This window comes from Tenrec ecaudatus (genome assembly GCF_050624435.1).
Source record: "Tenrec ecaudatus isolate mTenEca1 chromosome 7 unlocalized genomic scaffold, mTenEca1.hap1 SUPER_7_unloc_1, whole genome shotgun sequence".
Classification (NCBI taxonomy): domain Eukaryota; kingdom Metazoa; phylum Chordata; class Mammalia; order Afrosoricida; family Tenrecidae; genus Tenrec; species Tenrec ecaudatus.
Genome location: NW_027457607.1, coordinates 1,061,412 through 1,085,889, shown reverse-complemented (window position 1 = coordinate 1,085,889; position 24,478 = coordinate 1,061,412). Strand labels below are relative to the sequence as shown.

The 24,478-nt window shown below is 38.1% G+C and overlaps 1 protein-coding gene across 6 annotated transcripts in view; it reads right to left on the bottom strand.

The window, feature by feature from the left end:
- Positions 1-24,478, bottom strand: part of LOC142435900 (thyrotropin-releasing hormone-degrading ectoenzyme-like) — a 418,631-nt gene that overhangs the window by 148,956 nt on the left and 245,197 nt on the right. For all 6 annotated transcript variants that reach the window (XM_075539949.1, XM_075539950.1, XM_075539947.1 and 3 more), the window contains one exon: positions 17,035-17,100. In XM_075539949.1, coding sequence (XP_075396064.1) covers positions 17,035-17,100 — 66 coding nt within the window. The remainder of the gene's footprint in view (positions 1-17,034; positions 17,101-24,478) is intronic.

Here is a 24,478-nt window from a genome sequence, read left to right as displayed (position 1 = left end):
GACACATATATGAAAATCCAACATTAGATATGACATTACAATATAAATGTATAAAGTATAATGCTTTGACATCCACTGTAAGAACAGTGATGGGCTGTCTATACTAGATATTTCAGAAATGAAAGAAGTTGAAAATAATGAAGATGATTAGTTGAATATACTTATGAGACCTATCTAGCAATATAAACTGATTACAAGTTAAAAAGGGATTAACCGAAAGCATATTCTGATATATCTACCTATGGGAAAGCCAACATGCATAGTAGTTAAAAGTGAAGTGAACTACTTTAAAATGTAGTTAAAAGGAAGGTTCAATATTATATAACCCAAACCTCTCTGCCATCAAGTCAATGCTGACTCATAGTGACCCTCCGAGGGTTTCTGAACTGTAACTGTTTGCGGGAGTAGATAGCCCTGTCTTCCTCCCATGTACCTGCTGGTGGGTTTGAACTGCCAGCCATGTGGATCACAGTCCCACACGTAAATACTACACCACCAATAGTGATTGAGGTGATATTAGCTACAATAATCTTCTTAATAAGCTCAGGCTACTGAATAGGAAACTGAATTACGTAACCAACCAAAGGGTAGCATCACTAATAATTAAGGAATGTTTCACATAAAAAACTATAATGTCATTTGCCTCTCTTAATACTGAATTGCTTTATATTCCTTCACTTAATTCACATAACATTGGGATAGGTAATATAATCATTTAAGATATCAGGAAATTTGAAATCACAGACCCTGGTCCATATCCAAACCCCATACATATGTCTACAGCCCAATATCCACTAGATTCCCCAAAGATAATTAAGGGTCATATTCAAAGAAAGCTAAACTCACTCTCCTCCCCCAAACTGTCTCTTCTTGAGGGCTTTTCCCCAATGATGAATGTGAACCAAAGAGTCATCTTTCACGCCTTCCTGTCCTTCCCGTCACATTACTGCTCTGATATCCTGAATCTTCCTCTAAGGTGCCACGCTACACATTACAGCTTCTCACCTGGACACAGCGCCTGCCACTGCTTCTTCTCTCTTTCAACCCTACCACACACCACTGTGCTAGCCAGCCAATACGGTGTGCTCAGAAAACACTACACCTTGAGCTCCCTCATGGACTAGCCCCGCTGTACTTCCTCAAGCGTCTTAGCACTTGTTGCCCAGTCTCAGATTAGCTACTTTATTTGAAGATGCCTAATACAATATTTTCTCTATTTCCTAGTTCTCCACTCAAACTTTACCTTTCTCCTTTACTGTGCAAATTCACTTTAATAGTCAAGTCTCAATTTTAATGCATTTTCCCTGAGAATCTTTGCCCACTTCTGCCTCCTTTCTAATTCTGAGCCAAGTACCTTGTACCCTATCAGAAGACATATTACTCTGTGTTTCAATTGCCTGCTCATTAATTTAACTGCCCACATAATCTAAAAACTCCCTAAGTAAATCCCACCCAAACCATTGGCATCCAGCTGTTTCCACTGCATGGTCGTCCTGTAGGAGGGAGTCACACTTCCGGTAGCATTTCCTAGAATTTTGCTTCTTTTGTTTTACAGAGATCTGCCATGTTTGGTTAAAACTACTTTGCTTTTGGTTAGCACAGAACACTTCCCCACTGCAGGACTAGCGCCTCTCGCCATAAGGTCAAAAACAAAATGGTACTGGTATCCAATTGATTATGATGTATACCACAAAGTAGAATTGCCCCCTTTGGGTGTCTAAAGTTATAAATCTTTACAGGAGCAGAAATCATATAGAGCAGCTGGTACTTTTGAACTATTGACCTTGCACTTAGCAGTTCAATAAGTGATCTAATATACCACCAGGGCTCTATTGTGTAAGGTAAGGACCTGGTTGTTTTGGCTTATCACTGTTTAACCAAACTGTGTTCCCAATATAGTACGCAATAAATGCTCAATCTGCGTGTGTTTTCTGAGGTTCCTTAGTCAATATGCTTTTCTATTACTAATTTGCAATGAAGTAAAAGATTTATTACACTGATAAAAGCAAGAAAACCAAACCCAGTGCCACTGAGTTCATTCTGACTCATAGCAACTCTGTATAGGCTTTCCCAACCACATCTGGACAGGCATGCACAGGCTCATCTTTCTTCTGTGGCTGTTGGGTTTGAACAACTGACCTTGAGATTAGCAGCTCACACACCAACAGTGCTCCTTACTATTCACACCAGATTCGCTCAAATACTCAAACTCATTTTTCTCAGTGTTTATTTGTTATATATAATTTACATTAATACATATGCAGTTCCATATCAAAAGATTTTGAATGATTGAATATAATACCATTTTTGGTTTTCCACTTTTGGCTAACAAGAAGTACAGTTCATAACGTTTCATATATAAAAGCCAGTGGGACTAAGAAAGGCCAGAGGGAAAGTAAAATGTTGAGCTGAGGAAGTAAAGGCCTATTATCTTTCAAGGTTTACATGCAAATAGTTATGGAATGCTTACTCTCTTATTAATGAGTCTTTCCGTGTGTTAGGGCAGCAGATTAGCTGCATGAGTAGTCTATCCCTCAGGTTACAGAGGGACCATTCAATAAAAACCAAAGATGCATGACGTACTTTAGATGTGTTTAGCTGAAAGTAAAACGAAAATTTACCCTATGATGACTTTTCTTTATTTTTTCCCCAGGATGACTTTCAAAGTGATAAAAACGTGTCCCGTCCTCTAAGAAAAGGAAGATTACAGTAGAGGTGCAGCCCCTCCCTCCGGAGCACTTCACTGAGCCCCCTTAGTGGAATCTTTCCTCCAGTTTGGGCTCTTAGCAGCTGAGGCCCAAGCACAAGATTCAGATATCACAGTCGGCAGAGACAGAATTGTTCCTTCCATCAGATGTTAAAGACTCAAGAGACCTTTGCTTCAGATCCTGCAGCCAATACCTCAAATTTCTCCTTTATCAGAATTTTATGATGTCATGAATTATACATATTAGGATTATTTAGTATATAATTTAACCAACCTAGCTAAAACATGCTTCTGATGCACTAAGCAGTACCATTTGGATCTTGCAAAAGGCAGAATCCAGTCCTTAGCAGGATATGGCTGCCTAGAGTAGGTGAAGGTGAGACGTTGAACAAAGTCAGAATTCAGTTCATGAGTAAAAGGGAAGACTCGCTCATGAGCACACCACGAACAATGCTTTCTACAGTGAGACCAGGCCCCATGTTGCACGCAGTGACTCTGCTATGAGGATGTCATCTACTTGCACGACTAGTTTGAGAAATGATAAATAAATTCAGGCATTGATTTTTTTTTTCCTGACTGTATGGCAGGAAGGTTGAAACAGGTTTAAAACATTATTTCTTTCTATCACGATAAAATGTGCCTTGAACAATTGATACCAAAATATGTGAGTATTTGGCTTTCCGACATTTAAACAGCACTTTTCGATGGGGGCAATAATTCAATACGGACTTTTATAAGAGAGCAAGGAGAGGGACACAATACTACAGGCACACTTGCCACTCTCTCTGGTAAGAGAGGATGGGCGTGCCCCCTGTCCTCAGACAACCCCATGCTCCCTTCGAGGTCTGTGGATGCCCGTGGAGTAGAGCAAAGAAGGGAAGGAAGATCATTGAAATGTATGTCCTGTCTTGGTGACAGGAGCTGGGTGGGGGCCATGTCAGCAACTGGATCTGAGAGTTCTGTAGCTCGACTCTGGCTGCCTCTCTGTATTTCACAGAACCCTTTAGTTACTACTCTATTTCCAAAGCCCAGCTATTTAGACTTTCTTTTGACCCAATGCGCTACCTTTGAACCCTGCACTAAATTTGTTCTGGATAATACAGCTGGAATTTGCTTCTGTGGCTTGCAACTCCAAACCCTAACTGATAGAATACTAAAAGGTGCCGTAAGCTGAACAAACAAAACAAAGATATGGCTAAATTTCCCTAATAACCCACCAGCTTTTGTGTGTGTTATAAAATGGACTCACTGTCAACTCACTGTCACTGTCAACGACTCACTGTCCTCACAGTAACCCGTTGCACGGGGGACCTGCCCCTGTGAGTCTCTGAGACTGTAACTCTGTGAGTCACAGCCAACACAGAACCCCTCCACCACCAGGGCTCTGCATAATAAGTATCGGGGAAAGTTTTCAAAAGAGGCAGACCAGAAGGTTAAAGTCCACACACACAAACCTGTACACACACAGAAACTGAAAGGGATGCAGCCTGTGCAGAAGCTCTTAGACGGAGGTGCACATAAAGCGACAGCGACGACAGTGCATAATTATAATAAGCTACTTTCTTGTCTTTACAAAAGCTTCCACAGCCGGGGTCCATAAGCAGAGGAAGGACCACGAGCTCCGGACTCCAATCTGTGCCAGTGTGTGCACTGTGAGAGTGTGGTAACCTGAAGGGGTCCATGAACACCACCACCACAGATTACAAACTGCCAGGTCACAGCAATGTCACCGAGAGTGGGATAAAATCTATTGGAATGCTGGCCTGTGCCAGCATTCAGAGGATGTCTCTACAATCCCTGACCTTGAACGAAAGCAGCAAGGAGACTCACACAGTGACAGATGACAAAGTAAAATACCACAAAGCTGGAGTATAGACCAGATGCTATTTTAGGTAATATGAGAAGACTAGTTAGAGATTATGAGATTATGTAAAATGAGCATCAAAGCAGTGACAAAGCATAAAACAAAATAAAAGCAGTAAAGTTCACATTTTCATTATCAGAGAGAAGAACAGAGGAGGAAACAGAGGCACAGGTATTAATTGTACCTATTTACCATTCAACTGTGGTCAAGCTTCCCAGAAGAACATTTGATCTCTTGGAACCCTTACTCACTTGTCAAGATCTGGAGGTTTCCAGCCACCATAAAACAGCAAGGTGCCATTTAAGAACAAAGCTATTTAAATATGCAGAACAATCGCTGAAAAGTACTTTATTGTTGATATGTCATTCTGATTCTGTGGGTTTTTTTAAATGTGTGTTTATGCCAAAAGTTATCTCCCTAAGTAGTTTGATTGGCTATAGGAGGATCCAGATATTTCTCCAGGAGCAAAATGCAATTTTGCACGTTTAAAAATTTCATCATTCTACTTAATGAGTATTTTAAAACTCATACTTTCATGATAAGCTACTCACTATGGCAGACGATTTTCACTCAAAATAAACTGTAAGTCCATGAAGATTTTTAGTTGTCTATTCATTTGATTTTTAATTAAAGACAGCGAAACATTCTTATACCAGGTTTGTTTTTATATGTATTTTATGTATTAATTATAGATCACACTCCAACATGCAGGCACACCAGCAGAAAGGCAGTTATTTCTATTTTGGGATGTGTACTGTGTTCCAGAACAACCTGACAGGGTCCTACACCTGTAAGTGAAATAGTGTGAAAGTAATAGTCTGTTGGGGTGCTCTGGAGTACTAAAATAGCCCTACTTCTCACTTTCACTGCGAGAGTGAAATATTACTCAGACATAAAATGTATCTATTGGTAAAACTGAAGTTTGGGAACTGCCTTTGCTGAATGCCCTGGTAAAGGACTTAGACCACTACAAGCTTACCAAACAGACATATTTGGTCTTGGCTGGCAAAATGCACTATTTCCTAGGAAACAAGAGGGCACTGACGTTAAGTCACGTCTATGACCATCACCGCCCCCACCCTACTCTTGCTCAGCACCCAGTGCAGGAGACTACAGGAAACGAAAATGCATTTTAATTGAGAGATATTGGATGTGCACAGCAAGGAAATCCTTGGTAAGATAACTATATATGGTGGCACAAATATAACAATTGTGAGTTTATCTCAGGACTAAGCAGTGTGGTGTTTGTTTGTTTGTCAGTTTCACAAAGACTCACTACGAGTCAAATTCAACTCAATGACAACACACTCAGAAGAACTGGGTAAGGAATTTGGCCCTTACCAGTCATCTGATAATATTAATGTATACCTTACAAGCATGTGCTCAGAAAACAGTATAAATCTTTAGAAAAATATACATGATGCAAAAAAGATCAGGATACATTAGAAACTTTATGAGCAAGCTCAAAAAAGTACTATCTGGTTTGAACCTCTCTCTGTTCAACTTTACTTCCAAGAGAAGTCAAAATGTTCCAGAGGGCCAATGAAAGGAAATTATATGAATTAACCTATAGGAGAAAAATGCTTGGATAAAAAAAAATCACATCAATGTCAATGAGGGGAAGGGCAGAGTTGAGACCCAAAGCCCGTCTGTAGACAATTGGACTTCCCCTCACAGAAGGGTCACGAGGAAGAGATGAGCCAGTCAGTGTGCACATACTTTTTCTCTAGTTCTTTAATGCTTCCTCCGTGACCCCCACTCCCCACTATTATGACCCCAATTCTACCTTACAAATCTGGCTAGACCAGAGCATGTACACTGGTACAGATAGGAGCTTGCAACACAGGGAAATCAGGACAGCTAACCCCCTCAGGACCAATAATGAGAGTAGTGATACCAGGAAGGCAAGGGGAAGGTGGGGGAGAAAGGGGGAACCGATCACAATGGTCAACATATAACCCTCTCCCAGGGGGACAGACAACAAACAGAAAAGCAGGTGAAAGGAGATTGGTGTAAGACCTGAAAAAAAATGACAAATTATCAAAGGTTCATGAGGTAGGGCGCGTGGGAGAGGGAGGGAGGAAAATGAGCTGTTACCAAGGGCTCAAGTAGAAAGATAATGTTTTGAAAATGATGAAGGTAACTTATGTACTAATGTGCTTGACACAATGGATGCATGTGTGGATTGTGATAAGAGTTGTAAGAGCCCCCAGTAAAACTATTAAAATAACAACAAATTAAACACAAAAAGCACGGAGGAAAAAGTTGAAGTCGAAACTTTATACCTGAAAAAAACTAATTCCCCTCTGAGTTTAAGAGATTTCCTGAAGTTGTAAGGCTTAGCACATGTAGTTATGCAGCCATTTACTGAGATGCCAGGTTTGCTAGCAGCTAGCCCAGAAAATGGGCATACGACATTCATTCTCGCCATACCTCTATGTACAGACACTGACCTCAAGAGGAGAGGTTTGGAAAGACGTACAGGTAACACTTAAAAATACGCACTATCTCCACTTCTCTCCAATACCTACACATTCCATGACATCAGGACCTACGACTGCCTAGCAATGTAATCGAGACCAGAAGGTTCCGCTCCACATGTTCTAGATTGGTAAGGTTTCCTTGAACATTTTTACATTTATGGGCTTAAGGACACTTCTATAAGGACATTAAATTTCTTATATTCTCAGAGGCAATTTCTTTTCTTCAGTGCTAAAATCATACACACTATACTAGTTTATTATTTGTGTTCGTATTGTTAATGTGTGTGAGATACTTTCTGTCTTCTTTTTCCTTAGATTTCATAGTTCATCTTAATCAATTCTTGGCAAATAGCCACCTCAACTTTTCAGTTCTGTTCTTCAATTATACTAGCTTGGCAAAAAAACAATTCCAGATGAATTCAAGTATTTTTCTTCTCTAAACCCGCACTCGTGCAGCTGAACGTCACTGGAGAAAATCCTGTAATTAAGCAGATTCAGTCTATGATATGTTCATAATCACCCAGCTCAAAGAGGCAATCAGTAGTTAGTAGGTGTGCCTCTTTATTCTCAGACCTACATGCTCACATTTCACCTCTCATCCTCAGCTTTCCACTACAGACCCTTGCTCAAACAACACTGAAAAAAAGCACAATTAGAAAGGAGCTCCCTCATCTCCCCACTACCAGATTTTCAAGTTTATTGAAAGCATCTTTCTACTATAAAAATTAGTCCCTTCACCACCGCAAGGACCGAGATGCCAGTTTTCTCTTCTTGAGCACTACCAAATTCCTTTTCTTGTTAGTACAATGGGCTCCCATATTGAAGTAGTCAATAAAACAAAAGCTTTCTATGAGTCCTTATATCCTTTATAGCAAATTACTTCACTTTTCTAATATCCTTCTTTTGCAATTTTTAAAAAGTATGCGCTTATACCCATTCCACTCAACCTAATAAAATTGCAGTCTTCCAAAAGAATACGTTTCCATTTTTCCCCTACTCCACATGTATCTTACATTTAACCTTGCTGCTCGCTTTCTTGTTGTTGAAACGTGTTTCTCTCCAGGCACTGGCGACACTGCACACTTGGTACTCTGCCTGCCTTGGCAGCTGCTCCATTTGGATCTGAGGTGGCCCTCCCTCTTCTCGGAACCCCCAACCGGTACAGTCCTTCCCGGTTGGTCCCAGGCCCTCAGACAGGAAACCGCAGAGGCGTCCTTGACTCTGTTCTCTCCCTCTGCTCCCACACCTCACTCTTCGTCCAATGTACGCCAAGTCCCCGCTAATTGTACCTTCAAAATACATTTTGAATATGTCCCTGCCTCTGCATACCTAATTATGCCATATCCAACCTTTCATCCTCTTTTACCAGATACTTAAATTCCCTTCTAATTTTATTAGCCAGTTACCGTAATGGTAGGCTGATTCTTTCAAGGCCACTGCAATATTTGCAGAAAGATAGAGAACATCCCAGTTTAAAACCCTTTAAGAACACCCCACTATACTTAGGATAAAATCCAATTTTCTCCGCAAAGTCTATTTGGATACCCCATGACGGGCTCCTACCCGTACCTCTCCGACCTTGTCTTTTGTCCTTCCAACTTTTCTCAAGCACCTTAGCTTGCTTCCTTTGACATGCTCAATTTTTCTTACCTTTTGCACAAGCTCTTTCCTCTTCCTGATGATCTCCCCTCAGCCCTTTTATATCCCTCAGAACTTTGTGTATCATCCATTTTCTGAAGAAACATCTTCTAAATACCCGATAAAGTTACCTCCTCTCACTCCCTCGTAGCATTTAACACAGTTAGCACCATATATTTGTCTTTGAATCCTTTATCATATTTTATGATTCATGGAAATGTATACTATACCTGCTCTATACAGCATGCACTAAATACTCACTACTTACCGTAAGTACATAACAAGAATGTATAGAATAAATGATATTTAATGGGTCATAAATATGGGCTGTAGAAATAACTAAGTATAGCTTTTAGTATAGGAAGAAAAACTATAATTTTGTTCTGTTAGCACAAAGTATTAACAGGCAATTTTTATATTTAAATGGTTAGTGTTCTTAAATGTTTTTAAAAATCACAGGTGGAGGCCTTGAGCCAACAAACAGATGGTGGCTATTGGAGATTGCTTACAAATGGAATCATATTGAGGAAAGCAAGTGATGCCACCATTTTTTGTCTTTAAAATATTTATTATGATTTACATGAAAGTTTCCAGAGCAAATTCATTTCTAATCCAGCAATGCATGCATGGGGAGTTCCCTGGCCCGGGGTTACAATTCTCACAACGTGTCAGCACTTCACACATTCCTGCCTTGGTTTTCCTGTTTTCATTAGCCATGGTTTGCCCCCTTTCTGTTAGTTTACTGGAAACAATTCTGCTTGATTTTGCTTTTAGATAAATACTATCTGTTCAGGTGTATATACTTGATTTTTCTGAGGGGCATGTTAGTTTCACCCATGTGTTATTGTTCACACACCAGCTGAAAGGTGGTCTCAGGCTTGGCTTCAGGTCTGAGTTAAAAGAATGTCTGAAGGCCATAGCTTGCAGGACCCACACTCTCTTTGTTCAGCCACGGTGAAGTTGTGTCTTTCTCAAGACAGACTTAGAAGGTAGAGGAGAGCTAAAGCACGATTACCATTGACCGAAAAGAGGTCTTTCAACACATTCGATCTTACTGTACGTTTTCAAACACGTGACCAGGAGCAGTATTTACAGATTTCTTTTAAGTCACCAACTTACAAAATGTCATCTTTCATATGATTTTAGATATTTGATATCCCAGGGGAGAAGGATATTTTCAATATAAATGTTAATGTTCAGTATCTGTAGTGCATATGCATTTGTACAAAGTTTTGAAAAAGAGAGTAAAAGCTGCAATTTTAAGTGTATAAAACACAAGGCTAAAATCTTCATAAAAGTATAAATAAAATGAATGTGTTGTTTCTATTAGGTGCCATCAAATCAGTGCCAACCAATAGCGACCCGATTCACATACAATGAAACACTGCCCTGTCCTGGACCGTGCTCACCATTTCGCCTTGGTTTGTACCCAATGTTGCAGCCACTGAGTCAGTGCATCTCCTTGAGGACCTTCCTCTTTCCACCGGCCCTCTACTTTACCAAACATGATGTAAGTTTGTTTGTAAAAAGTATGTAAGGATCTAGGATGAACGCTTGAAGTCCTCATCTCTAAGGAGTACTTTGGGCGTACTTCTTGCAAAACAGACTTCTTAGTCCTTTTGGGAGCCTGTGGAACTTTCAAAAATGTTCTCACCATAATTCAGATGCATCAATTCTTTTTTGGTCTTACTTAAGCAATGTCCAAATTAAAAAAAGGAGAGAAAAGGGTGCATCTTTAATAGTAAAGGCTTTTTGGTTGATTACAAATAATTGTATCCTTACACAGAAACGCATTGCTACTGTATGGATTCCAATACCTAGCGACCGTCGGTGGGCACTGACGCCCTGTCCCGGTCAGTCTCATGGCTGCACTCCCTACAGGGGCAGACGGCCTTTCTTTCTCCTGAGAAGAAACTACGAGGTTTGAACTTTGGACTCTTCAGTTAGCACCGAAATGCTTAAGGCATGGCTCCATCCATATAGCTGCAGAGGTCACAGGAAAGCTTGCAGTTCAGAAGCACATGGTAAGGATTCCGTGTGTAAGCCTTCCAATAAACAAATTCAGTGACAAAAAGTAATCCCTTTTTATTTAGAGATATAAATAGCCATGGCTATTTAAGTTTTAAAAGTATTTGTTACACATGAAACTATTTTCACATCAAGCAATCTTTCAATAAAAATCAAATGTTTTTCTCTTTTACATGTTCATTAATCTTGCCTTTGTAATTTAACTTGTTAATAAATGCTAATTTGGTAAAGTCCAAATGGCTAGAACCAGTTGTGATGAATCGGTTTTGTAAGACTATCATAAGTATCATCACAAACAATGATTACCAAGCGGTAACTCTTTTCCCTATCACATATATAAAACTGTGCCGTATTTTAAATGAAACAGAGAGACATTTGAGCAGAAACTGTCCATGGCCATTCATTTTAGATTAAGTGTGACTGAGTCACCATCTGGACGGAAACACAAACCATCTCCACAGAAAGGACCTTAACTTTGACACACTGTGTCTGCTCTTCTATTACTATCTGAGTTTTCATTTTCATGAAAACCCACATGCAGGGAGCAGTCTTTCACAACTGTAAGCCTGCAGGTCTCAAACAAAAGTCCTGCATACACATGCTAACAGACAGCAGCATCTCCCTGGAACACAAGTTACTGAGCATGCTTTGCTGCTAATACTCCCTGTAGCATCGTGCCTGTCATTACTTCAGGCCATCAGAATTTTATGAGCACAAACCAATAATAATGATATTTCCTTTTTGCTTTTTATCCACACCTCATTGCCTTACATTGATTTGCATAAGCAATTTTCACCTTGATAATTGGACCCAAACACTGTGTTGTAGGTTACCTTATGGAAAAGAGCAGTTAAATACTAATCAAGAGAAATCTTTCTCTATTCAACCATATTTTAGATGATATTAAATTACTCTCTCTGGTTCAGCAGGAAGGTGACCCACTTTCTGACATAGATTTTAGGGCTTGGGTTTATATCAAGCTTAACAATGATCTTTCTTCACAATTTTAATTCCCTCATGTGGACTCATAACAACATGAAGAATGGTACAACCAGGCCCAAATCATTAAAACATTATTGTTTTGTTTGAAAGGAAAAAGCAATAGTATTACATACTAATTATTTTTGTAATAGCTACTGGGCCAATCAATGTTATCTAAGGATCCTATAATTATAGCTTTACTATTTTATTACTGGGCGAAAAACAAGAGAAAATGTAATTAGGGAGATTAAAACAAATATAAATGAAGTTAAAAGGACTCGTGTAATTTTAAAAGTCCAAAGAATCAGCACCTGAATTGGTTACTTTAAAAGTAATCCTGCGAGTTCTTCTAGAACTAGGATCTGAACTAAACGGACTCAAATTAGGAAGAAAGAATGGCACAAAGGCAGTAGATCCCAGTTCGTTTGTCCTGCTTTGTTGATCGTCCCCCATCCCACCCCCACGTTAACCTCATACACTGCTTCCTCTGCGTAACGATGAAGGCGTGTGCATGGAAACCGCACAGACTCTGGCAAATTAGAGATGTAACTATTACCAAAGGATGTTGTTTGATAATATTTGTAATGGATTTGAAGGTTTGAGTTGCAAGAGACATTGCAGAGGGACATGTCCAATCACCAAGAATTTATAGAGAGACGAAAGAGGAGCACACTTACATTACATTTATAGTTCCAGTTACCCCGGGGAAAGAAAGGAAAACAGCACTGAGCACAGAAACTTGTCCACGCGCGGAAAGGGTAGTAATGAGGTTACGGCACGAGTTTGGGGTGTTGTGATCGGTAGAGAACGAATACAGACCTCCCAAAGTGATGCTTCGAGTTTCTCTTCACAGACTGGTCTAGGAAGCTGTTTGATATATGCATAACACAGTCAAAAATGAGGCCTCGAAGGTAGCATTATATGATGCATAACTTGTTCCCGACGTGCAAGGAGACTTTCTAGTTATTGCTAATTCTTTACTGCGTTTTCACTAACTCTATTTAAGTCTCCATTGGGAACACAGCCTGCAGTAATTTTTTTTAACAACAATTCTCACTGGACAGACACTTACAGTGAGGAAGACATACAGGTTGGGACGCCATACTGGCTCACTTTCCAGATGGGCTTTTTGTCCCGTGCATATTTGATTTTAAATTAAATGTAATTTAGAAAAACTGCTGCTTAATTTCTTCTCCATATATTTATCATATCCTAGTAGGAGGGGGGTGAAGGGAGTAGACTGAAGAGCCAACAGTTTCGATCACATAAACCAGAAGTATAAAATATTAAGTTAATTAAAAACAGAAAACTTTTATAATAGTCAATTCCCCTGTCTTTTTTCGTCAGCGCTTATTTTAGAAGTGTCATAATTAGATAGTTGGAAATTTCAGACATATCATACCAGTACTGATTCACCCTGACACCACCAAGCCAGTCCAGTCCCTCCCCAGAGGGGCCTGGAGATTACAAACCCGGTGGAAATGGGAACATGTTTCTGCAGTAAGTAATACAATGATTAGGGAAGGAACAAAAATAATGGAGCTATCACTAAAGTAACAAAAGAAAATAAAAAAGCTCTGTATCGTAATACAAAAAGCTACATATATAGTACAAATAATAATAAAATCACTAAAGTAAAACAACAACAAAATGGATCGATTACGTTTGTTCAATTGTCTGTCGTCAGCTCACATGTCCCCTTGCTACCTTCTATACCCTGTTGAGCACTGTGCAGGCTGGAGGCCTGGGTGCCACATTTCTCAGAATCCCTTGCTAATTGGCTCCAAGGCAAATGTCTGTCAGGTGAGAAGCAGGCACAAGCTATCGGGAAGGCACTAAGAAAGAAACACTTCCCTTAGTCAAGTGCAGAAGAAGGTACTGCTGGTGGCTTCCAGGTGTACGGCTGGCAACTAAGCAAATGAGTGTTATTTTATAGTGTTTCCTGAATGTTTTGATTTTATGAAGTCTTCCCCATTTTTACTCTTTTATCCCTCCCAACTGTTTTATAAAACCCATATTCTCTATGCTAAATCCCTTGGTGCTTGAAATATTAGAATGATATTGCAATGCTTTGCTACTGCATTATATACCAGCTATGGTTTCCTGAAGCAAACCTTCAAAGATGGGTACTTAAGAAGGTGTCCTGTCAGGTTAAAAAGGAATATCATTGAGATAGAATATCCAGTAAAATTCACCAAGCACTGTTTAGTTTTTCGAAAACATAATTTAAGACAGATAAAGTCTTAACTATGAAAATGTAAATTATCCATAGCAAATCATGAAATGATTTTAGGTAACTAAAATCAAACAAATATATATGTCAAATATTGACAAAAAGAAATAAGTCACTATCAAAACTCTCCATAACAATAAATGCTGGTCTGATGGACTAAAATTAAGGTATTATATGCCCTAGAAGTCAAATGGAGTTAATATTCAGAATCTAAATCAAGCTTCAAGAAGAGCAGTGGCATATTTTTGCCCATCTATTCACATTTCTCCATATCAAGTTATGAACACTAGTTTCACATGAAAGTCAAGTTGTCTAACTAGCAAATCAAATTAAATAAAATTTGGATTCAGAGATGATGAAACATGGAAAGGCTCTTAGAGATTATCTAGTTCAACTTTTGAATTGTAAACTTTGGAACCAGAGGATAAGGGAGATTTAGTGTTTTGCAGAAATCCCACCAATATTTTTTAAATAAATAAGACTATCATTTTTGCTCTGTATTCATTTCACTGTGTCATGCTTTCTGAAATATGTTTGCTATTATTTTGGGAAATGCAATCTTAAGAACAATATAGAGAGTGCACATTTGGAAAAATATAAGCAACCTACTTTAAATATATGTATGTTGTTTATAAGTGGTATATTAACTCAACAACAAAAGGATTCAATGTTTCTTCTCTCAAAATTTTACTGTCAAATATTACACGAAACTTCCAGAAAAGAAAAATTTAGGTATATAGAAAATTAACAGAAAATATCATTGTAATGTTTTTCATGTGTGGACCATGAAGACAAAGCTGCAAATACAAAAAATAAAACAACAGAGAATAAATAGAAGAGATAGACAGATAGACCGGCAGGCAGACATATGGCAGAACAAGCTTGAGCATGCTCGAGTGAGACCAGAAGAGTAGGGAGGTGGAACGAAAAAAAAAAAAGGAAAAAACAGACAATTTTAAATTTTATATTGCCTATAACTGTTAACATAATCTAGTGTATATTTGCAAATGAAAAAATTCTATTTGTCAACAGAAAATAGTCATAGTTATTATGAAAAGAATTCATCGTTTGTCCAGCCGAGGTAAACCCTGACAGCCAGGCTTAGCTGTCTCAACAACATGCAAACCAATACTCCCCTGAGCCCCTTTGGAAAGGAAGCATATTAATATCAACTCTGACCCGTCAGCATCATGACATGAAGTGTCTGTTCAGGAGGTCATCTTCAAAATGTATCCCATACATCTTCATGCTCAGGAGATGATAATTTATCACCCTGACATAGAGATCTACTGTACACTAATCCAAACTGCTGGTGATACACTAAATCAGTTTGAGTGATGAGTATAAATAAAGCTGAAAGTGAAGTACTAAAGGATACAGATCTATCTGACCAATGAGATGTCACAATGCAAATAAAATGCAATGTGGACAAACATAGAGCCCCTTACTTGAAAATTAAAGCCAAATCAAGTTTCAGAGGATAAGTAACACATTAAAACAAGTTTTATATCCAAGTTTAATGTAATGAGAATCAGATGAATAGTTTTTTCAGATATACTTGATCTGAAGTCTATTAAATATACTTCAATATAAAAGGATATATTTAAAATGTACACATTTTGCATACTAAGGAAAATATGACAAAATAAAGCAAAAAAGGTTGCAAAATAATAATCTTTTCCAAATAAAATAACTATGATTATTCAATCTGCTGAGCAAATCTATACAGACAGATGAGAAAAAGAACAAAAACTGTACTCAGAAAATGATTTCACATCAACTAGCTACCAAGAAATCAAATTCAATTTGTATTGCTCTTATACAAGTTTAGATTTTTTCAAGAACTGTCATGCTACAACATCAATGGGGAAAACAAAGAAATGGCGGTAGAGAAGGACATTCCTCTGATATTCTTGGAGGGCGCTCCTCGAGAGGAGGGAGAAATCCAACTATGTGATCAGAACAGACCCTTTCTCCCCAACAAAATAGGTTCCATGGATTCAGCTATTCTGAAGGTTTCCCTAATGGAAGGAGCTGAGTAAAGTAACTTCCAACCACTGCTGGAACAAATCTGTGAAAATATTTTCTAAGGGAAATTATTCTTCAGGAAATTTATAGTTTTGCTTTGTTGTGCTACGTATAACTAGCCTTGTCAAAACATAGTTAACTCTTGCTTTGTATTTTACCTTTAAAAATTGTGGGGGGTAAACATAGAATTATACTACTAAAATATGACCTGATCTCAGATGTAGTTTATTAAAATTTTAAAATGAAAGCTTACTAAGAACAGATAAGATTGATAGCTCTCTCTGTCTTAGCATAATTGTATTTCAGGTGAACATCAATTTACTTTAAAGGACACTTCTAAGTAGCAGAATGCATCATAAATAATTCATCAATCACAGCTGCTAGGAACATGATTTGCTCTAGCAGATTTCAATGGAGTAAAAGTTTTATTTTTCTGTATTTGTATTTACTTTAAAAGCCATTAAGAAGCCTCTTTTTCTAAGAAATTTACTCCTAAATCTCATACTTCCTACTGCAAATACATTTTGATAAAATTGTTTATTTTCCTTTAATTTGTACAGCACTGTATTTTCTAATTAAAAAGAAAAATTTAAATGATCATCAGATAAATAACAATCTCTATCTATATATATATATATATATATCTCAACAGCGGAGCAACAGAAACACAAAATACACGTAGCTGAAAATACTATTAAGATTTTTCTTCACAATATAATTTTCCTAAGGTTATTATCACTTCTTACCTTACATAAACTTATCAGTGGAGAAAAAAGAGAGAAGTAGGCATTCTAAATATTTTATATCAATTATTTGGGCTCTTACAATTTTAATTTAAAATGAAAATTAAACATATTCTCAATCACACAATACTTCAAGCTTATTCTGGTGCTATTGAGAACATGGTATTTATAAGTTTCATTTCTCATATTGAAAGATGATGCTAACCTTATACATCTTAAACTTTTCCATACCATTTAGTAATCTTATATCAGTAATTTCTTAAACTGTAAAACATCTGCATAGCATAAAATAAGAAAAATTTTAAGAGAAAACAAAGCAATTTACTTACTTGCAAACCCCTTTGAAACACTGAATGGCCCATAAAATTAGCCAGCATTCGAATTAAAGCAGCACCCTGTAGAAAACATATTTAAAAAATAAAAGAATTTGAACCTAGTGATATGATTCCAAAATTTTCTGACACCAATAAAACACAGTGTATTCTTGTAATTTATTTTAAAATATGCCTTAAACAAAAGCAAGAACACGTATACCACTTGGAAGAACTTTATTTGTTTTGTAGATCTGAAAGTTTTATGGATGCAATACTGATCGTTGCAGAATAGAAAATTCTTGGAAAGAATATCTCAGAACAATAATAAGCTATAATTTGGGTGAAATAAAAATCATACTGAGCCATCTACAAAGTAAATAAAAATTAGTTCCACTATAAGTTTATAAACTAATAAGGAAGATATGACATTAATAAGCATAATAAAGTATAAATGTAGAGTGACATAGCTACTGAATGCACCCCTGGCTCCATGCGGAATAGAATTGTTGTGGGACTGGAGACTTTGGAATACTGGCTACCAGTTCAAACTCTGCACCAGACTGCTGGCCTCAAACAGTGTGTCTGCCAATTACTGTCCAGGTATCCCTGGGACAACGATCTCAGTGCTCCTCTCATCTCACATTCCTTGAGTGCATATTTCATATGGCTGCTCCCAAGATTAAATTAATTAACAAATGCAAATTGTTTGAACAGAATCTTAAAAATACTAAGCACCATGTGTTAGGAACCCCGATAACTCCATGGTTAAGAGTTCAGCTAGTGATCAAAAGGTCAGTAGTTCAAACCTACTGGCTGCTCCATAGAGCACAGCCCTGCGCTCTGCTCACATCAGTATTGCCCATGGCTGTCAATTCAAACCAATTCAGAGCAACTCTGCAGGCTGGGGCAGAGCTGCCGCACAGGGTTTCCAATGTTAAGAATTTCACGGAAGTAGATTGATGCCTCTTTGCTGCATTAAGCAGCTGGTGAGTTCACACTGCTGATTTTTCAGTTAACATTCAAGCAGCCTAAGAAACCCAATGGGACAAGTCTGCGTTGTTCTCAGAGTCGCTATGAGTAAGAATCCACTGCATGACACGTATAAACAACGTATATGGGTGTTAGTTATTAATATTATATCACCTCACTACATAAGTTTTGTGCTAGATCTTTGAGAAGCAATGTTTACTCAAATACAGATAAAACAATGTAAGTATAACTAATGTGGTTAATATGAATACTTAGCAAGTCAGGGAAAATACTACGGGCGTCTGCCTACTCACATTAAGTATCATTACTATAACAGAACAAAATCTGGACAAAAAGGTAGGCACGTAGTCAACGTGATGTTCCAAGTAATGATGGATGGCTAAAGCCAGATGAACAGAAACCAACAACAGAAACAAAAGTAGAAAGGGAAAATAGTAAATTAGCTACAGCATTCAAATTGCTTTGAGCTAACAATCTTTGTAAATCAAAGAAATACTTGTCCACCAATGTCCATTGCAGTGTTATCCACAATAACCAAAAGATAGAAACAAGGAAAACGGATATGTCCATCAACAGAGAAATAGACAAATACCATGTGATACAGACATTCATTGAGTTGTAACTCATAAAGAAAAAGTCCTGATGTGTGCTATGATATGTATGAAACATGAAAAGACTTGCTATATGGATTACATGAATAAAAAGAATATGTATAAACAAGTTATATAAAATATCAAGGAGATGGGTTAATTAGGGTGTGAGGTAGTATCGATGAAGAACACAGCTTTCCCCCAGATCCTGGATGCTTCCTCCCCCCAACTACCATGATCCGAATTCTACCTTGCAGGGCTGGATAGGGCAGAGGCTGTACACTGGTGCATATGAGGGTTGGAGGTACAGGGAATCCAGGGTGGATGATACCTTCAGGACCAAGGGTGTGAGGGGCGATGCTGGGAGAGTGGAGGGTGAGTGAGTTGGAAAGGGGGAACTGATTATAAGGATCCACATGTGACCTCTTCCTTGGGAGAGGGACAGCAGAGAAGGGGGGAAGGGAGACTCCGGATAGGGCAAGATATGACAAAATAACGATGTGTAAATTACCAAGGGCATATGAGGGAGGGGGGAATGGCGAGGGAGGGGGGGAAAAAAGAGGACCTGATGCAAGGGGCTTAAGTGGAGAGCAAATGCCTTGAGAATGATTGGGGCAGGGAATGTATGGATGTGCTTTATACAATTGATGTATGTATATGTATGGATTCTGGTAAGAGTTGTATGAGTCCCTAATAAAATTTAAAAGAAGAAAAGAGAAAAAATGATCAGGGCAAAGACTGTACAGATGTGCTTTATACAATTGATGTATGTATATGTATGAACGAACTGTGAAAAGAATTGTATGAGCCCCAATAAATTGTTAAAATTAAAAAAAAAAAGAACAAGGTCATTTAAAAAAAATATAAAGAATAAGCAAATGTTTGGAAACCAACTTTCATTGTGTTGAAGGGGAATGCAAATGGGTATTTCTTGAGGGATACAGAGATTTTGCTAAGGGGAATGAAAACAATTGGACATAGATAATGATCATTTTATACAATAATTAAATGTAATTAATGTCATTTGATAACACAGGGAAAATGAAATGTTTTATTATACATGTTATTGCATATATTTCATCAAAACAGAATTCTTTAAAATTAAAATATCCCAATTTTATTGTGTCACATATTTTATTGTTTATATTACCCATTTATTATTTTACGTATTTGTCTGTTTTCTGTTGTCTCGTCACAGAACATGTGCTCCACGGTAGCAGAAATGTATCTATCTTGTTGCTCGCACTATCCCTCGGGCATAGAAACTTGGCCAGCAAATTTTCAGTTAAGTATTTGTTTCATGAATGAGTTCATGTGAATAAGGACAACCTGTCATTTAAAATTATGATCTTGCTTCATTAAGGCTAGACAGGATTCATTATCTTCCCAACACTAGGCAGACTAGAAAGATGTTTGTGATGTGGTAATGATGAAGATAACTATGATGATAATGCTGACAGAACACATACAGTGTTAAATAGTTATCAAAAAGTTTTATACATTTTAATTTATAAGGACCCAATAAATAAGATATATATTTTCATTTTAATTTTATTGTATTGAGGGCTCATACAGCTCTTATCATAACCTATACAAATGTCCATTGTGTCAAACACATCTGTACATATCTTGTCATCATCTTTTTCAAAACATTTTCTTTCTACTTGAGCCTGTGGCATCAGTTCCTCATTTTTTTCCTCCTCCATCCCCCACTTTTGCTCCCCTATGCCCCTTTGATAGTTTGTAAATTATTGTCTCTCTTTTTTTCATGTCTAAATTTCTGCTGTCTCATTTCACCCACTTTTCTGCTATCCATCCCCCTGGGATTGGGGACCAGATGTCTGTCATTGTGATGGTATTTCCCTTACTCACCCCCCAACTTTACCCTCCTAGTATCGCTTTCACCCCTTATTGGTCCTGAGGGGGTTATCTGTTCTGGATTCAATGTGTATACTGTACCAGTATGCAAATTCTGGTCTACCCAGATTTTTAAGATAGAATTGGTCATGATAGTGGGGGAGGAGGAAGAAGTAAAGAACCAGAGGAAGGTTGTGGGTTTAATCGGTGCTATATTGTACCCTGACTGGATCTTCTCTTCCTTGTGACCATTCTGACACGTGTTGTCCAATTTACTATTGAAGGATTTTGAGTCTCCACTCTGCCCTCCCCCTCATTCCCATTGATATGCTTTAATTTGTTTGTTTTATTTGAGGTCTTTGATGCCTGATACCTAATCCCATCAACACATCGCAATCACGCAGGCTGATGTGCTTCTTCCATGTGGGCTTTGTTGTTTCTCAGCCAGATGGCCACTTGTTTTTCTTCAAGCCTTTAAGACCCCTGACACTGTGGGGTCCTGGTTTACAACTGCCGGCACTAGCACCATGACAGGCCGTATAAAACCAAAGTCTGGGGCAGGCTTAAGCTCTAATTTCAGATTCCTGGACACTGAGGTAATTCTATCAGAGACGGCATCACCTGTCCCAGACGGACCAGTAGGGAGCAGCGACCACCACCCCCAATTGACCAGTCAAGAAAATACGTGCAGAACTACTCACCAACCACCACTGGACAACGCTGATGCCAGAAGTTTTCTCCAATAAGTTTAAAGAACAGCAACACTGGACTGCCCCCGGTCCCTAGCCCCATAAAAGCCCAGGGAACAAAGAACTTGGGGCTGATTCCCTTTTGGACGCTGGGTCCCGCTGCGCTGGGCAGTGTAGGGAAGAAAGCCCTAGCTCGAGCTAGAAAAATAAAACTCTGTTTGCCGCATTTGCATCTCAACTGGCTGTAATTCTTCCGTGCGCCCAAGGTGAGCTCGCGTTCCTTTCCCCAATCCAATAACATTATATCTGTTGATAGTCAAGCACCATCAGCTTTCTTCACCACATTTGCTTATGCACCCATTTTGTCTTCAGCAATCATGTCAGAGCAGGTGAACATCACAGAGTGCCGTGTTAGTAAAACATTGTTCTTGGGGTGAGGGAGTACTTGAGTGGAGGCCCAATGTTCATCTGCTACTGTAATACTTTATAAATAAATATACGTGTAGAGCTCTAGTACCCTGTCATTGCATATAAATGTAATTATATATATACATGCCTGTATAGCTATCCAAGTTTTCAAAGCTAGTAAGTGATAGAGCTAGGGACCCAGGAAGTCTGATCTAGTCTAAATATCTACATAGGAAAACACTAAAGACCCGGCTATTGACAGCTAACATTACCTATGTGGAGTCATCTAGTAAATAGCAAAAAAATTATTCACCATAACTTTCACACAAAAAAGCAGAGACTAGATAAGTGGATATTAATTCATGCATTACTTGTAAAGCTTTCTGCTATCAGAAAGCACAAGATCATTGTTTACAATAATTTCATAAAACAACAAATTATTTCAGTTATTTTGAAGTGAAATATATATATATATATATATATATATAAAATGCTGCTCAGGTCACAGGTAATATATAAGAAAATTAGTTTACATATCTTTTATCCCCCCCTGGCCTTTCCTTCCCTCTGTTAAAGAGTCATTTCGTACTGAATAGGCCTTCGGCTCACACAGAGGTAACAAAGAATGTACAAATGGTTAACAGGGCTAGAATTGAAGACAACATTCTTACTGTAGATTTTGGAAACAGCAAATAAATTCATAGAAAACCTCCTAGTTTCCTCAAAATGTATCTTATACTGAACATTTTTCTACCCCAGCAACGAATGGTTACATTCAGCGATTTAACACACATCATTTGAGAAAGATTGTGAAGCAGGGAGGTACAGAGCCATGCGAGTCCTGATATTACGTTACTTTACCGTATGTTTTACACTTTGATAAGAAATGGGAGGCATATTATATTATTTTAGTAGATAAAATGATAAATTGATAAAATACATGAAAAGAACCACCCACATACAGGGCTTCAAATTAAGGTACACCTGCGATATCACTGTAGGCTTGTCTACCTCTTTTAGAGACCATTCATTCAAGCATTAGGTTTAAAATTAAGTAATCACTTTGTCAATACTGCTAGCTGTCAGTTTCTTGTACTGTGGTAGATTGCAGGTTACTGTACTGCTAGAAGATGGGTCAAATACCAGTAGGATCACCTGAGGTGAGAAGTTTTCAACAGTTTCCAGACTAGGAATAGGCTATAAAAAAGAAATCAGCTCTCAACTTCTAAGGGATTCGCTGTGGAATACCTTATAAATAGTAGCAGAACATTGTGTGATACACTGAAAACCTTATGATTAGTAGGGGGATATTCACAGATATAGCACAAGATGATGAGCCACTCAAGTTAGAAGTCACTCAAAATATGCCTTGAAGAGCTGCCTTCTCAAAAGTACAGCTGAGCATAATAATGGAGATGGAGTGCAGCCTGCAAGACTAGTAGCTGCTGAAGCGTGACTCACAATGAGGAGCAGAAGCTGCAAATATGTATTAATAACCCTAATATGAGATGTGTGATGTTGTTTGAATCTAGGAAAATTGTGAGTTCTCAGAAATCAAATGGAAAGCAAAAGGATGGATATCCTAGCCATTAGTCACCAGAAATGGTTTAGCATTGACCATTCTGAATCAATCCTACAATTTACCACGTTAAGATGTCAAATTCAAAGGCAATGACATGTATATTGTAAAAAGAGGATTTTTACATCATGACCAAGTGGGATTCATACCAGGGATGATGGGATGGTTCAATATTTGAAAAATAATGCATGTAAAGCACCATGTTAACAAGAAAAAGGATAAGAAGCATGTGATTAAATCAGCTGATTCAGAAAAAGCATTTGATAATATAATATCCAACACCCATTCCTAATAAAAACTTTCAAGAAGACAGAAGGGAAAAGTCTCAATATAGTAAAAGCCATATACAAAAATCCTATAGCCAATACTACACTCAATAGAGAAAAGCTGAAAATATTTCCTCTGAATATGGGAACCTGACAAGGATGTCCTTTATCGCCACTTTTATTCAACACTGTGCTAGACATCCTAGCCTATTAATACCCTAAGACAACAGCGAGAAATAAGGGAGTGCACGTGGCTAAACTAGAAGTGAAACTGTCGCTATTTATAGATAATGTGATTTTATATATTGAGAATCACAAGAGTCCACAATAGGATATTGAAAACAACAGAGCAGTTTAGTGGTATAGCAGGATACAAGATTAACAAGCAGAAATCAATGGGATTCCTATATTCCAGTGGGGGCAACACCAAGAAAGATTTCAGGGCAACAATATCATTCACAGTAGCCGCACAGAAGCTGGTTACCTAGCAATAAATCTAATAAAAAAATAAAAGATCTGTATGAAGAAAACTACAGATTACTCCAAAGGACTAAAGGGGATCTACAAAAATGGAAGGATACCCATATTCATGGATTGGAAGACTCAATATTGTGAAAATATCAGTATTACCTAAAGCAATCTACAGATTCAGTGCAATCCCGATCCAAATCCCAGCATCATTCTTCAAAGAAATGGAAAAAAATTATTACCAACTTCATTTGGAGAGGAAAACAGCCCAGGATAAGCTAAGAAGTCCAAAAAAAAAAGAAATTAGGTGGTCTTGAATTCCCTGACCTCAAAACCAGTACCAGCTGTCAAAGCAGTCTGGTACTGGTATAATGACAGAAACACCCACCAAAGATCAGGACAGAAAACACAGAAGTAAAAACATTTGCATACAGGCAACTGATTTTTGACAATGGTCCAAAAGGCTTTAATTGGGAAGCTGATACCCTCTTGAATAAACAGTGCTGAAACATTGGCTATGCACCTGCAGAGAATGAAACAAGGCCCATATCTCACCACATGCACAAGGATAAGCTCAAGGTTGATAAAAGACCTGAATGTAAATCCCAAAGC